The following is a 17,241-nucleotide window of genomic DNA, read 5'->3' as shown; positions in this document are numbered from 1 at the left end:
TAAGCATAGATGGCAATTAGAAGGTTTTTTGTTGTTTTTTGAGCTTTTTCTTCTTCCTGTTACAATTATTCATAATCAAGAGACTTCCAAGTTACTTTAGACTTTTATTTTCCAATATTTCCTCCATAGCCATGTTCATTTCAGCAGACATACCTGCCAAGTATTGACCATCTCATGCTGAATACTGAGTCAGGGGATCATCAAAGCAGAAGTAAAGTGGGTTACTGGTAACATCGTGGACCTTGGAATCAGGCCGGCTTTTAAATCTCAGCACCCTAACCTTTCTCAGCCTTGCTAGGATATATCACAAAGCTCAATAAATTGTACCTCTATCATTTTACACCAAAAAAGCAAAACCCCAGCAGATTTAGAAAAATGGGGTGAATGCCTACATATGATTTTCCTGGAAACACCTTGCTTTGAGTTAATAAGAGTACTTGGCATAATCCAGAGAAAGAAAATATGAGAGCATATTCTATGAGGGTTATAGTTCATACATGCATGGTTTTAGTCCAAATAAAACATATTTAAACATGTCTGCAATCAGGAATGGCTGCAGACAACTTCTCTCAGTAATATACTTGTCTTAGTCTCATTAGAGTGCCTTCAAAAAAAAGATCTGATTAAAAAAATAATAAAAGATTGTAAGGGGATCTGCTTGGCAGAGAGAGATCAGTTCCAAAGGTTATGGCAACTGAGTTTTAGGAATTCCCAAGGGATAATCTTGACAGATTTTCTCAAAAGACGCAGGATTATCATGGCAGCTTGTTAGGAGGAGGTTTTAAGGCCAGGAAAGTTGTACCAAGGAATTTTTTTTTCCATCATGATAATTTGTAGGACAGTTTGTAGGATAGACAAACTGCCCTACAAGAATTTCATCAGGACATCTAATCCCATCCACCCTACAACACCAATCTTGTCCTTTCAGTCTTTTTTCTGTCCCCCAAATCAAAGAATACTGAAAGGAATACAATGTGAGTCCCTTAAAGGTACCAAAACTGCCATTTGGACATGGTGTGAATTGAAGGGCGCCCAATTCTTTGAGGAAGAATTGTTATTGTTTGTTGTTACTGTTAAGTGCCATAAAGTTGCTTCTGACATTTCTAAGGAGTGACTGGTGGGTTTGAACTGCCAACTTTGCAGTTAATCAGTCCAGTGCTTATTCTACAGCACCATACCAGGACTCCTGGGGAAGAGTTGTTGTTGTTAAGTGCCGTCAAGTCAGTTCCGACTCATAATGACCCTGTATAGGATTTCCAAGGAGCGGCTGGTGTGCTTGTACCATCAACGCTGTGGTTCAAACTGACTTTGCAGTTCAGCGCATCAACCCGCAGTGCCACCCCAGGAAGGGTTAGAGTGATGGAAACACTGCTTTGGGAAGTGTATAGACCTAGATGAGGGTATGTCAAGTAATAATAGCTTCACATTTTGATGTTTTTATTTAACAAAGGTTCCTATTATTTTGTAGAAATACTTTTTTTTACTTACCCTTGTACCATTCAGATACTCTCAAGTATATGTAGAAGGCAAGCCCTTTTGAATGGGGCAGTTGCTGTTGTTGTTAAGTGCCGTAGAGTCAGTTCTGACTCATAGCCACCCTGTATAGGGCTTCTGAGGAGTGGTTGGTGAATTTAAACTGCTGACTTTGCAGTTCAGTCCATTATCCCACAGCACCACACCAGTAGTGGTTGCCATTAATCATGAAGCTCTATGTACAGACATCTTACCAAGCATAGCAGGCACCATGAGAACTCTCCAACACTGACATCCTTCTAGATCCATGGCCCAGATCTCTTGCCCTTTGACAAAGTATATGCATGGTTGTTTTAGGTCAGAGCTATCAATAGTCATGGCTCCACTTAACTCAAATTCAGTTACAGCACAGGAACACTGGCTCCTTCCATTCGGATGGTTTCTGGCTGCGGGTTTCAGAATGTGGTGCAAGGTGCAGTTGATAATACTGTAGTAGAATATCTGACAGCCAAAATTAGAAACTTCTGTCCAATACAGGCGACTATAGGGAAAAAATAAATGAAAGTCTCTCCAACTTAATGAGTAAAGCATATCGTTGCAAATAACAGTTTCTAATGAAGATCGATGGTGATGCAATAGTTAGGCACCCCACTAATAGGCTGACAGAATGAATTCACCCAATCTCTTTCCAAAAGGCCACAGCCTTGGAAATTGTTTTGAGTAGTTTTGTTCTGCGCACCCTGAGTCAGAAAGGCCTCAGCAGCAATTAACAATAGCGAAGATCAACCATTCCTGAGAATCAGAGGGACACATAAAGTCTTTGGAGAAAGCATATCCAAGTATTCAATAACCTTTTTCTGAGATACAAGAGGTACTAACTTGCAGTATTTTCCAATGATTTGTCAATAAATTATTTAACTTGCAATTAAAACTTTGGACTAGAATGTTCTTAAGCACTGTGTTAAGTGGTTCATTAACAGCTGTAAGTATGAATATATTTGCATGCCATTGTTGTTGTTAAGTGCTGCTAAATCGGTCTCATAGCAACCCTGTATAGGTTTTTCAAGGAGCAGCTGGTGCCGCTGAACCACCAACTGTGCTGTTCAAACCAACCTTTGGTCAAGTGCTTATCCTATACTTTTCATCAAAGTAAGTCTCTATTCCCCTTCTCGAAAGTTTGTTTCTGCTTCTTAAGGCTAGTTAAGGTTGATTTCTGTCTACTGGCACTGCCTCAGTTCTCTTCATGTTTTCTTTATGAGCTATCATCTAGTGAGTGTTTACCAGTTGATAATATGACCAACTTCAATACTATACAAATTTATTATTGGGTTCAAATTAGCCTAACGTTACATAGTCAAATTATCAGTATGAATTAAATTTATGTATTTGTGGCTCTAGATAAAAAAAATAATAATTTGCTTTGAGCAAACAACCCTAAGCACCTTATTTTCCCATTCTTACTTCTAACATTAAACCAATGACATTACATTTCACATGTCTATATTTCATTTCAGTACAAACAAATACTCACACTTCACATACCTTAGGAGAGGGTAGACAGAAAAAGAGATTATTGTTGAATTCCTATTGCTAATCTTCAGAATTTTGGGATATTTCACTTTGTGTTCAAGATCTACATCGAATATTTTCATTCCGTTTTGTGACTCTTTCAGTACAAAGTAGAGGTGCCTTGAAATCCAGTCAACTGTAATAGCTGTGATATCAAAAACCATTGCATCTCGGAGAATCTTAAAAGTACGTAGAGAACAATCAAGGGAGACAGTGATCGTTGTTTTGTTGTTTTCAAATTTGAGGACTTTTCTGCAATAACCCACACCATTTATTTAATGTACTTCTCTGTCATCTAATTCTGGATTAGTAATTCTGGAATTGTTTATTATTGAAAAATACTGCTCTCTTGATCCTTTTCCCTGGGTAATTTCCGTTACTACCATGCCTTCAGACCAAGATTATCTCTTTTTAGTTCCCCCTCAAAAAAGTTTCCATAATCTTCTAAGCTGACCTCTCTGCCTTGAAGTTAACTGGCCCAAAAGATTCCCCTCTGGAAGCCATTGTTGAACCTTCTTTTGGAAGGCATCTTAACGAGACTAAGACAAAGTATATTACTGAGAGAATGCTACTTCAGCCATCCACTGATCACAGAGACATGTTTAAACATGTTTTGTTTGGGATAAACTCAGGCATGTATGAACTGGAACCTAGTAGCAATATTTTTTTACTTATCCTCATATTACAGTTCTCTTGTTTCCCTGCCTTTTGCACTTGCTATTTCGTCGGCTTTTCCCTTCCTTACCTGGCTTATCTCATTTGTCACAAGATCTCTTTCCATTTTATCACTATCACCAGCTCAAGCACAATTGGGTGTCTGTTCTCTGTGACTCCACTGTATTCCTGTTTGTCTTCTCTAATGTTAGTCCTGGCATGTGAGCTAATTGGCTTGCATGGATTATCTATCTCATTTAATCCTCACCGGAATGCTATGATGTAGTCACTACTAACCAGAGAAGTGAAATAACTTACCAATGGTCACACTTCTACTAAATGTCGAAACCAAAATTAGATTCTAGGTTATTAGATTCCAAAGCTCAGATTCAAAACCACTATGTAATATCTGTCTGCCTAGTGATAGACTAGGGCATGCTAAGGCCCAGGACTGTGCTTCTTTTCCTATACCCCAGGACCTAACACAGTGCCTCAGACCCAATAACTAGTTGCTAAGTTGATCCTGAATGATCTTTGCTCAAAATCTATTTTGTATTTATTTGTGGCTAAATTATGTATCTGTCCTTTCACTCACTGTACTGTCCATGATTCAACCACTAACAAGTCATTTTAACTACAGAATACTATGATATGCAAATGCCCTACTTTCTTCATTTCAAAAGAATCACATGGTGAAATACCTCAGATCTAGAGAGATTGTGCAGGTTCAAAAGGAAGAGAGACCCTCCTTGAGCAAAATATCCCATCTCATTATCAGATGTGTAGCCCATGGCACTGATGTCTCTTTCTGATGAAACTGTCCAAACAACTTGATTTCGATCCGTATCTAAAAAATGTATCTTGTTCCCAAAAAGAGTAATGAGGTATGGAAAAGGGTTGATTTCTGAAACATGAAAAGCAAGTAGACAGTATATATGAGAAAAAATAACTTTAGTGAAGCTACTTGATTCATTCAGTATCAGACAGCTTTGAAATCCATGCCTGCACCCCCGCTCCCACCCTTACAGTCCTTCTAGAATACCAATCTCAATAAAGAAAAGGGTTTGAATTTATAGACTTTCTCACCCTTGGTTTGGTTAAGCATGCGTTGGTGATTTTAAAAATATATTATTTTATTTCACCTTTACTTCAGTGTCAGATCCTTAATGATGTCAACAAGCAAAATGTTTTCAAAACACTATGTGTCATTTGTACAGATTTTGGATAACAAATACCTGATGTTTTGGACTTTGCTATGTCAGAAAACGGTCCTGGCCCTTTAGATGTGAAGACTCTAACCTGAAGAGACAGAGAAAAAGAAAAAAGAAAAAAACAGAAGCAAAAAATTGCGCTCAACAGTATTCTCGGTGGCATTAATTAAGTTCTAAGACTGATGAATGTTTCATTTCACATTCCTGATACATATTATTAATAGTTTCAAATAATCGTTCATCTAAACACATAGCAATAAACCATTAAAGGAAATATTACTCCATACATTGTTGGAGTTTTGGTTATGTGGTACTGTTAATTTACCCTACCATATATGGCTTTCCTATCCAAAGTCTTTTTAACTCTCACCAAATGATTGGGTGTTATTATTGTTAAGTGAGATCCAGTCGGTTCCAACTCATAGTGACCCTATACAGGGTTTCCAAGGAGCAACTTGTGGATTTGTAAATAGGGTGTATAGGATTCTAACTCCAGGATTGATTAGTTAATCACACTATAGTTAAAAGAATCCATCTCAGAAGCAGGAACAGAAGATCACAGGACCATCGAGAAAGAAAAGCCATGAGTGGAGCACCAGATCTCGAACTGGAAAAGCAGCAACAGCAGCATTGGTAGCATGAAGAGACAGCGGCTGCCGCCTTTCCGGCCCATGGACTGAGTCAGGCTGAACGCTGATTTGCAGAATGTGCTCTTTGGGCATTTACAGATAGGCTAACAGAGCTTTGTAACATTTGCCCTAGCAGGCCAGAGGCAGAAGGGCCACATGGCTGAGAGACTGAAGACAGGATCAGGCTTGCCTGCATACGCGTTTGCAGTATGGCAGAGAAGTGGTATTCCTGCCTGGAGGACTGCTGCATCCTGAGTTTGTTTCTGTTCTTGAATTGTACTCTTAACCCGTTCACTTCCCTAATAAACCTCATTGCGGTTGTTGGTGTTAAGTGTTGTCGAGTCGGTTCCAACTCATAGCGACCCTGTATAGGATTTCCAAGGAGTGGCTGTGAGTTTGAACTGCAGACCTGGTGATTCAAACCAACCTTACAGTTCAGTGCTTTGCCCTACAGCGCCACACCAGGTGTCCAAATGACCGATGTTGTTGTTGTTATGTGCCGTGGAGTCGGTTCCGACTCATAGCGACCCTGTATAGCGTTTCCGAGGCTGTAAATCTTTACAGGAGCAGAAAGCCTCATCTTTCTCCCGCGGAGTAGCTGGTAGTTTCGAACTGCTGACCTTGCAATTCACAGTCCAATTCGTAACCACTATGCTACCAGAGCTCCTTTAAATGACTGATAGAAGGACACAAGTAGAGGGAATCTGGAAAGTACCCTGAATGTAAGAAAGCTATTGAAATAGCCTTTGCCTTAGCTGTCCCTTCTCTCCTCTGTGTTGTCACTACACACTTGATCCCCATGATGGCTGCATATTTTGCATTACTGACAGTGGGTTACAGAATTCTTAAGTGACTCCTTTAATTAACCTTCTGCTTTGCCTCCTGAAGGCCGCAAAGTTCCTATTTTCATTCTCATACCTGGAAGCAAACTATGTACTCAGGTCTTATGCCTTGCAGTTGAAAAGACATTGTGGAGGGAGTAACATTGACAGCAATCCAGTCTTCAAACATTTTATTTGTATCGCTTTGATTGGATATTTGGTAGTAAATTTCAAATCTTGTTAACACGCCATTTTCATGCTTAGGTTTATTCCACCTGAGTTCCACTACAACCTCATTCTTGTTGTGATATTTTCCACTTGGTAATACAAATATCCTGGGATTCTCTGGTGCTGATGGAACTGGAAAGCAGATGCACAGATAAGGGCAAAAAAGAAAATAAGAATGAATTTCTCCAATCATAGCAAAAATGTAGAACAATATTAGTAAATATTCTCATTCCAGATGGTTGAGATATACTTATCCTAAATCTTCAGAAAATAATATTCCATAGTTTTCTTGAGAAACTTATCCTGATTTGCAGCAGCAAAATCATACTGACACACAAGGTATTCTTATATCCAACTCAGAACCCTCTTCTTACCACATCTTTCTCCTCTGTGTCATGTGTACCTGGCGGGTGGCTGGTTCTTCTTATAAAATGCAATGTTCAGTCTCATCCTGACTATGTGATATAAGTGGAGATGTAAAATACTGCTGTCATGCGGAACCGCAGTCATGAGGAAGAAAGGCAGGACTTGATCTAGCCTTCAGTCATATTAGGGTGCAAAGTGAAACATCTCAGGAACACAAGTCCTCTCACCCTGAACTCTCCCAGAAGGCAAATGTGTTGGAGAAAGTTGATAATAGTCAACGGGTCTGGTCTGGGATTCAGAGGAGAGTCCCCATTATTCTAGAATCAAACCAACCAATTTAGTGTCACCCAATTCTTTAATCAAGAGAAATTCTTCTGCCTGATCACTAAGCCATTTCGCTGGAGAGGTCCCTCCTCGTAGAACTCTTCCACAAGGTAACCTCTCCCTGACCCAATTCCAATCACGTTGCTTCTTAACGTTTCACTCACATTGTTGTTCAATCTTCAGGCCTCCTTACATTTGTACTTCTCAAAACATCCCTCAGAAACCAGCTAAATTTTTCACTCTATCCCCTCGAGGTCTCTCCTGGCCATAGCAGTCCTTGTCTGTCTCCTCCTAAGAATCTGAAGCAGCTTAGTAAGAATAAAGTCTCACAGAGTTGTCTATTCTCTCTGTGTCACTGTGGTTCACTCACATATCACTGATCTGTTCCTATTACCATTAGATATATATGCTTAACCACCAGCCAGTTATGATCCCTATCACAGAAAGAGCCTTTTCTTAAACCTAAAAGAAGACAAAAACAAAGAACAAAGAGTACTGCTGTCAAGTTGATTCCAACTTACAGTGATTCTACAAAACAGTAGATCTGTCCACAGGGTTTCCAAATCTTTACAGATGCAGACTGTCTCATCTTTCTCTTTGAAATAGCTGGTGGGTTTAAACAGCTGAACTTTCCGTTAATTGCTTAACCACTGTGGCACCAGAACTCCTGCACCTTTTCTTATTCATCTTTCAATCCCCACAAATCAAGCTTGGACTGACATACAGTAAGTAAGTGCTTAATAAAGACTGATCAACAGTTTCCCAACTATATTGTAAATTTCTAATCTTATCATTTTTCCATATTGTCCCCAGCATGCAGCAGAGTGTGCTGACCCCAACCCACAGTGCAGCCCCTAACGGAGGCAGTCAAATCCATTTCCACAGAATGATCCAAACAAAGCAAATATCCCAAGACAATGTCAAACACAACATATCTGGATCAAGATGCTAACTCTTCTAGAACCTGCCACCTCCCTGGCTTCCCTGTGTTCCAACTGTAAAACTCATGGATAAATAGCTGAAGGGATTTTGAAAGCATAAAACACAATGGAGAGTGGAGATATATATGTTCATTAAGCTCTCATTGCCTACAGCAAAGGTTTATATCAGTATGTGGTAGAAGGTTTTGTATCAATTAACTCAGTATGATATTATTGTTTATCACCATTTGTAAAAATAACTGAATGGAGATTTGAGGAGATTTAAGTCTAGATTAAGTCCCAGCCCTGCCACTTACTAGGTATTTTCACATGGACAACTGCTAGGCTTCTGTTTTCTCATTTGGGTAGTAGAAAGACCAATGCCTGTTCTACCTACTTCAGAGCGATGTGAGAAATAAATAAGATGACATTTCTGACAATGATGGGTATGTAAAAAATGTTTAATAAAGGAATGATGTATATATATCATCATTTGTATATTTTAAAGTTATATATACATTTTAAATGATATATATATTTAAGGAGCCATGATATGGCACTGCAGAATAATGCACTGGACCACAACGTCAGTTTGAACCACAACAAGGTTGGCAATTCAAACCCATCAGCCACTCCTCAAAAACTGTAGATAGGATCACTTTGAACAGACACAATGGCACTTAGCAACCACATATACATTTAAAGTATGTTTGTTGTTATTGTTAAATGCCATCAAGTTGGTTCCAACTCGTAAAGACCCTGTATAGGGTTTCTGAGGAGCAGTTGGTGGGTTTGAGACACCAACCTTGCAGTTAACAGTTCAGTGCTTATCCTACAGTGCCACATCAGGACTCCAAAGATAGACCTAATATGCTTTCTTTTTTTCTTAAGTTTTTATTGTTAATTGAGTGATCATTTACATGGGAGAACATTGGTTTTACACTCATTTTATCATTCTGTTTCATTGCAATGATTACAATCCCCTCTCTGTATCATCATTCAACCATATTTGTTTCTATTCCCTCCTTTGTTTTGTTTTGTTTTTTCACATATACACAAAACACTCAAGAATATATAATCATTTAAACAATGAAAGGACATTCTACAGTCTGCCTCCTAGCTGCCAGCACACAGCTTTTCTCTTTCTGAGTCTAGAGTCCTCAGCTGCTCCCTCTCTCCATGCCCTCATCTCTGCGTCCATCTTTAGTGTCACTGCTTTTCTGGATAGGGTCCCACATTGCACTCATGTTTTTCTCCCTTGATGGTCCTAGGGTCCTCTGTTTCTGGACTGTAAGATTAACTACTCCCCCTTTATGTTACAAAACTTCTACCTTTGTAGTTGTGACAATTGCAATTAGTCATGAGAATAAATACTCACTATTGAATCATAAGACTTTTATCCCTATCTCCTTTCACCAGACATGTCTAGACAAGATGAAAACTGTTCAGTGGAGACTCCACCTTCCCCTGCACATTCTGAAACTAAACTCCCTCTTGAAAACTTGTAAACCAGTCACTTTGTGCCTTTATAGCCCCCACGTTTTAAGTAGCCAATGTCTAACTTGCCAATCCCTATCAGCCCTGTATATACAAAGCTATATATAGTATGCTTTTTAAAACATTCTAGACACACACCTCCTGATAAACAGGTTTCTGCTCCTAAGGGCCCATTTTCCTTATGCAGCGCTTCACAAATACCTAGATCATTTTTCTGCATCTTACATAGCATTAAAATCATGTGAGACATTCTTTAAGAATTCCTTTAAATCTAATTTTGGAAGAAAGTATGCAGATTTATTTTAATGGTTTTATTGAAATCTCCAAAGGGTCATTGTCAGGGTATTAAATCTACACACATCTACAAAACTGGAACTTATCTTTAAAGAGTTTCTAAATATTCATGCAAAATCATGGAAAGCAAGATTCAACATTTTATTTTGTTTTTAAGAGAAATGATAACTGCTGTACCTGTTTCAGGTGCTCGAAGTGATACAGATGTTTTAGGTCCCTTTCCCCAGTAAGTATAAGGAATGACAGAAAGATTAAATAAGGCATAGGGTTCCAGCCCTTCCACAGTCAGTACAGGCAAAGGCTGTGGTTCACTAACCAGAAACTAAAATATAAGCACAAAACATCTTCTTAGGGAGAGAATCATGCAGTCTTTTATTTATGAGTAATTAAAATCTTCACATTTTGGCTCACATACAAAGTTAAAGCTTGCAGTTTTAAAAATGCTATTTTTATTAAATCCCATATTTTATCATACAAACCAGTTTAAGTGTATCTAACATAGCAGTGAACCGTAACCACAAAGCAATCAGAGACTGGTTGTAAACATACGTTCTTAGGAATAATCCTACTAGACAAAAGCTGCAAGAACAACAAAGATGACATTGTTGTTCTTGTTGTTAAGTGCCATCGAGTTGGTACCAGCTCATAGCGACCTTATGCACAGCAGAATGAAACACTGCCCGATCCTGGGCCAACCTCACTATTGTTGCCACACTTGAGTTCATCGATGCTGCCACTTGGCCAATCCATCTCACTGGGGGTCTTCCTCTTTTTCTCTGACCCTCCACCTTACCAAACATGATATCCTTCTCCAACAACTGGTCCCTCCTGACAATATTTCTGAAGTATGAGAGACAAAGTTTGGCCATCTTGGCCTCCAAGGAGCACTCTGGCTGCACTTCTTCCAGAAAGGTTCTTTTGGCAGCCTATGACACTTTTAATATTCTCCTCCAACACCATAACTCAAAAGAATTAATTCTTCTACAGTCTTCCTTAGTCACTGTCTGGCTTTCGCATGCATATGAGGTTATTAAAAATACCATGGTTTGGGTCAGGTGCACCTTAGTCCTCAAGCTGACATCTTTGCTCTTCAAAACTTTAAAGACACCATTAGTAAGTGAAAAAAGTGCAAGTAGTGTGGGAAGGGTTAGTGCAGAGGAATAGTTTGAGAAGTGGAATCAAAGCCATACCTTAGAATGAGCACTAAGTTCCACACTGTAGAAAATTACACCCCAGTCCACTGAAGGGGGAGCATCCCACAGAATCTGAAAGCTTAAAGCATTTCCTTCGATCCTAAATGAGGATTGTTGAACCAAGTCTGGGATAACCTTAGGGGTAAAGGAAAAGTTCCCTATGGGGTAGAAGAAAGAAAGAAATAGAGGGAGATAGGATTTTAAATCATCATAGAAATCATGGAAGTTAATAAAAATTGCTAATACTTTATACCAGATCAAAATTTTCCTTTCCTTCATTATATTCTGAAAATAGTCTCTTTCTGACTTTTTCAGGCTGCAAATTTCAGTTAAGATGAAACTGACCACAAACAAACCAACAGAAACTACTAAGGCTTTTTCCATTAAAAAACAAATTCTTAGGACTAAATCCCAACCTAAACACTTAAGTAAGGGTAGTCAGTGAAGCACAGGTAAGATATTGTACCTGGTAGAGGCTTGAGAGATGTCTGAATAATGGTGAACTGATTAAATTTGGCTGGTTCCAAAACAGAGACACTTGTTCTTTGGCCTATTTCCTGAGCTGTGATAATCCTAAAACCATTGATCCAGAAGAGTCGACCACTATAGTACATCAGTGCATTTTGGGAAATTTCAGAAGTGCTCCAGGCTGCAAATTCTGTGATGGTGGTATCGCCAATGCTGCCAAAACATAACACCAATATAGAATTAGTGTGCGTATCTGGAGGAGGCAGGACATGTATGTAGTATATACATGTAATGATTAGACTGAGTGAAAGTATGTGAGTACTACATATTTGAAGACAAAAAGAAAGTATTTTGAAGCAACCTTTGCCATTATTTTTAGTTCCATCTTAACTTAATTATTTTTACATTTTTCTTAAGTAGAACTAAGCTTAATTTTCTAGAGGCTTCTCTGACCATTAATGAGTTATTGCAATAACAACAGTGTTATACATGGTTATACCATGATTTTATTTGATACGACTTTTCTTTGCAAAGCGTTCCAAACTCCCACCAAATGATTGGTGAGACCATGCAAATGGAGTGTTGTTGTCAAGTGCCGTCGAGTCGATTCCGACCCATAGCGACCCTGTATAGGGTTTCCAAGGAGCAGCTGGTGAGCTTGAACTGCCCACCTTGCAGTTCAAACGGCTTTGCAGTCTGGCGCATTAACCAACAACACCACACCAGGACTCCAAATAGAGTGTTGTTGTTGTTGTTAAGTGCCGTCGAGTCGGATCCGACCCATAGCGACCCTGTACAGGGCTTCCGAGGCTGTAAATATTTACGGGAGCAGAACGCCTCATCTTTCTCCCGCGGAGCGGCTGCTAGTTTTGAACTGCTGGCCTTAAGGTTCGCAGCCCGATTCGTAACCACTATGCTACCAGAGCATGTACCAGACCCTAATTCCAGGATTGGTTAGTTTTGCCATCCTGCTAGGTGTAAAAAGATTCATCTCAGAGGCAGGAAATAGACAATCCAAAAATGATCAAGACAGACGATACATTAGTGGAGAATGTTAGATCCTTACCTGGAAAAGCTGCTACATGGAAAGCCAGAGCAACTTCGGGCTTCCAGGCCCATGGACGGAGTAAAGCTGAGCCCCTATGGCAGGATGCTGGCTTATAGAATGTGTCCTTTGGGCATTTACAGACTGGCTAAAGGAGCTTTGCAACACTTGGTGAGCAGAGCCAAAGCCAAGAAGTCGCATGGGTGAGAGGCCAAAGACAAGAGTAAGGCATGCCTGCAATATGGCAGAGAAAGGCTGTCCTGACTGGAAGACTACTGCTTCCTGAGATATTTCTGTTCTGAATTGTACCCTGTTTACTTCCTTTATAAACCCTATAATCATGAGTATTGTCTACAAGTTCTTCATGCCCATTGCAAGGGATTATCGAACCCAGAAGTGAAGCAGAGAGCACTCTGGCAGGGATAGTTGGTGTCAGAACAGGATAAAGAAGGCTGAAAGATGGAAGCATGTCTGGCCTCTGTTTCATAAGAATCAGCCTTGGGCTGATTCTGAGTTTGAGTCTCCTTCCTTCTTGTGAAGCCAGAGGAAATCAGACATGGCCTCCCTGATAATTTTTTGCATGCATGTTGAAATTAAAAAAAAAAAGGTTTGTGTTTTTGTTAATAACCTACATCAAAAGCACAATATGAATTCTTGTTACTTCATTAGCACAAAGATAAAGTCTTTGGCTTATTTCATATGTTCCTTCAACACTGCCATAGCAGACACAAGACTTGCAGACAAAGTTACAATCCAGAAACAATAACCCAGTGAATAAAGTATGAATTTTGCATCTATACATAAGGGCCAAAGATTTCCTATAAATGAGAGGCACCAAAGTTCTGTGAACAATCAAAGATAATTGAGCAAATCAAACTGGAGTTAGAAAGAGTTGGGATTGGATATAACTGTAACTAAGAAAAAGGAAGCCTGTTATACCTGAGGGATTTGAAAAATCAGGTGCCCAAAGAGCAAGAAATTAAGGGCATTTTTCCAAAAGTAACAAAAGGCAACAGTTCCTTAATCCAGTGGCCAAGCGGACTCTGGTTCAGAGACACAGAGTAGCTTCTGTTATGAACAGAGTTGTCAGGATTCGTTGACTTGGGTTATCATTCTTTCAGTCTATCCAACCCCTTTCACTCAGATCCCTCATTTTTCAAACAACCACCAAAATGCCTAACTCGATCACCTGATGCCAAGAAAGAGTGCCCAGCTTGGTCTACATGATTATTATGGTTCCTTCATGGTTTGGTGAACTGATTAATTCATAGTTCAGGATACATACTTTAGAGGCAGCATACTTCAGAAACTGACAAAACTTCATGGAACCCTTAAGTTGGACAATTAAAAGTGTGACTTTAGTCAAACAAGTTCTCATTTTATCATCTATAAAAGATGGATATAACAGTACCAATAATAATGATCTGATCTCATTTCAACGTGACTTTCTCAGGAAATAAGAAAGATGGATACATTAAAAAGTCAACTCTATGACCTCTTCCCCATAACTCCTTCATGATCAGTCAGTTATAGCAAAAGGAAGAGTGACAATCAATCCAGAAGACACAATCTATTGATAAGTTTCTCCTCATTGAACTATATTTCCCTCCTCTCTTGGTTAGTCAATGCTTACTTTCCATTCATTGTTCTAACTTGGTCCTAATTTTATGCTATTCACAATCTCCTGTTGCTTCAATGTTGTTTCTCTTAGCTTAGTTAAAATGTACCTTTTCAAGTTGGGAAATTCAAGTGAATAAATTATGGTTTAAATTTAAAGTTTTTTTAATGTGATTATTTCTGGTACTAGGTATTTTGAATACAAACATTGGCTTCATAGAAATATCAATTACAGGAAGTTTTACACTTTAAAAAACAAAATTCTACATGGCTCTTTCTAAAATCATGTCAGTTTCCAAGTACTCAATACGAAGTCTCTCAGTGAGAGAGTTTGATATTTAGAGTTTTAGAATGGTGGTTTGATTTTTTTTTTTTCCTTATGACTTCTCCAAATCTTTTTGTAAGTGTTGGAATTTTCATCTTTATAAAATATCAAGTATAGCATTTTAAATTAAAATAAATAGAAGTTTAGTTTTGAAATTTTCTCAATATCTCTTTGAGAAACCTAAACACAGGACCAGAGCTGGGAATTGTTAGTCTTATAACAAAGCGTATTCTCTAGTGTTAATCCTTTAAATTCCTATAAAATATTCCTTATGTATGTCTACTTAATTGTGACTTTAGCATCTGAATTGCCTTTGGACTTTCATTCACTTGCCTAATTTTACATTTTCTTGCTTCTATTCCTTATAAGAACTTTCAATGACCTTGTGAGTTATATAAAATCGGTTCCAGATGGTAAGAAGCTCACCAGGCAGGACATACTTGGCTGGCCCTCGTGAACTATCCATGGAGCTACTGCATGGATGAAGGAGCCCTGGTATCATAGTGGATTATGAGCTGGGCTGTTAACCATAAAGTCAGCAGTTCAAATCTGCCTATGAGCTTGAACCCCTGACCTTGTAGTTCAAAGCAACCTTGCAGTCCAGTGCATTAACCCACAGCATCACACCAGGACTTCAAAAGTCAGTTAGGCTGATTGTAATGAGAATTGGTTCACTCATTTTAACAAATGCTATTTGTCTATTATGTGTTAGTCACCTAGTGGTTACAAATCTGGCTGTGAACCTCAAGGTCAGCAGTTTGAAACTACCAGCTGTTCTGCAGGAGAAAGATGAGGCTTTCTGCTCCAGTAAAGATTTACAGCCTCGGAAACCCTGTACAGGGTCGCTATGAATCGGAACCAACTCCACGGCACACCACCCCCACTTAGATATACAGTGATAAATGACACAGATGACATTCCTGCCCTCACAGAGTATACAGTTCAACAGAAAAAGCAGGTAATTAGCAGATAACTGCAATGTTGAAAGGCACTGGAAAAGGAAAGGTAGCATGGGTTCCTTGACAAGGACACTTAACCTAATTTGAACTATCAGAGAGAGGCTTCCTGAGGAAGTGAAGTTTAAGCGCTGCACTGTTCAGGCTTGAGTAACATTCCATTGCACTCTGCTTATAGCCCCTTATAACACTTACCTTATTCTATCATAATAGGTTGTTCACGTACTATACTACGGAGCTGATTCTGACTCATAGCGATCCTGTATAGGGTTTCCTAGTATATACATCTTTATGGGAGCAGAAAGCCTCACTTTTCTCCCATGGAATGGCTGGTAGGTTCAAACTACTGACCTTGAAATTAGCAGCCCGACTCATAACTACTACACTACCAGAGTTCATACTTAGTTGTTTACAAATATATATTTTCCCCATAAAATAAAAAAATTTCTAAAAAATTTTAAGTAAATGACTTATATTATTAAGTTCCTTAACTATAGGGCTGTACAATGCCTACAACACAGTGGGTCATTAATTAAGTTACTGAAAGAATGAAGTCCCTAAGTGGTACAAATGGCTAACATGAATTGAAAGGTTGAAAGGTCAAGTCCACCTACAGGTGCTTCCAAAGACAGGCATGACAATATGCCAAGAAAAATCAGTCATCAAATAACTTACCGAGTCCAGTTCTACTCTGACACAGATGGGGATCACCAGATAAGAATAGACTTGACGGCAGCTAGTTTCATTTGGTATTGGAAAATAAATGAATTCTCATATATTTTCATTTATAACTAGTCCTGCTGTGACCCTGTAGGATAAGCACTCAAGGTCAGTTTGAACTGCAAGGCCAGCGATTCAAACTTACCAGCTGCTCCTTGGAAACATTATACAGGGTCACTATGGATCAGAACCGACTTGATGGCACTTAACAACCATCATTTATAATAGAGGGGCAAGCCATTCGTCTCTGATTCTCAACCAACTGCCTTCATAAATATGACTTACCTCTGCCCCCGAAGAACAGCTGTGTACAGGTGAATGCACTCACTGTCTTGAACCAACCAGTACAGCAGCCTGTCACTGAGGTCTAAAGTTAGCGCAATTACCTAAATAGAAAATAAGGTGAAAAAACAAGTCAAAAAGCATGCTTTTGTAAATCATACTTAGCTTAAAGGTTTCTCTCTAACATTCTCGTTGGAATGATAAACTCTTAGAGAGTTTTACCTTTAGTTGAATATAAAAATGATGTGATGCACCTATTATTATATGCTTTGAAAACAAATACTGGCTTCCCAAAAATCCCTAAGAGGAGGGACTCCATATTACTCGAGATCTGATGTGGTGCTGAAGGGTAAGTACTGGACTGGTAACCACCAGGTCAGCAGTTAAACCTACCAATCACTCTCAGAAACCCTACACAGGGTCGTTATGAGTTGGAGCAGACTTGACAACACTTAACAGCAACAACAACATATATATTGTTGTTGTTGTTGTCAGGTGCCATTGAGTCAGAACCCCATGTACAGCAGAACGAAACAATGTCCGATCCTGGGCCAACCTCACTACCGCCGCCACACTTGACGCCATCAATGATGCCACCTGGCCGATCCATCTCATTGGGGTCTCCTCTTTTTCTCTGACCCTCCATCTT

The 17,241-nt window shown here is 39.1% G+C and overlaps 1 protein-coding gene across 1 annotated transcript in view; it reads right to left on the bottom strand.

Annotated features, from left to right (window-relative positions):
• The window catches only part of ROS1 (c-ros oncogene 1 , receptor tyrosine kinase), a 182,461-nt gene that overhangs the window by 99,349 nt on the left and 65,871 nt on the right, over positions 1-17,241 (bottom strand). Inside the window, exons 17-25 of the mRNA XM_006839976.1 lie at positions 16,596-16,696; positions 11,646-11,860; positions 11,177-11,337; positions 10,164-10,308; positions 6,455-6,717; positions 4,932-4,995; positions 4,398-4,600; positions 3,016-3,221; positions 1,728-2,014 (exon numbers count right to left, since the gene is read on the bottom strand). Coding sequence (XP_006840039.1) covers positions 1,728-2,014; positions 3,016-3,221; positions 4,398-4,600; positions 4,932-4,995; positions 6,455-6,717; positions 10,164-10,308; positions 11,177-11,337; positions 11,646-11,860; positions 16,596-16,696 — 1,645 coding nt within the window. The remainder of the gene's footprint in view (positions 1-1,727; positions 2,015-3,015; positions 3,222-4,397; positions 4,601-4,931; positions 4,996-6,454; positions 6,718-10,163; positions 10,309-11,176; positions 11,338-11,645; positions 11,861-16,595; positions 16,697-17,241) is intronic.

Source organism: Chrysochloris asiatica, unplaced genomic scaffold (genome assembly GCF_000296735.1).
Source record: "Chrysochloris asiatica unplaced genomic scaffold, ChrAsi1.0 scaffold00027, whole genome shotgun sequence".
NCBI classification, from domain to species: domain Eukaryota; kingdom Metazoa; phylum Chordata; class Mammalia; order Afrosoricida; family Chrysochloridae; genus Chrysochloris; species Chrysochloris asiatica.
The sequence above is the reverse complement of the archived record's forward strand: the minus strand, read 5'-3'. Positions and strand labels throughout refer to the sequence as shown.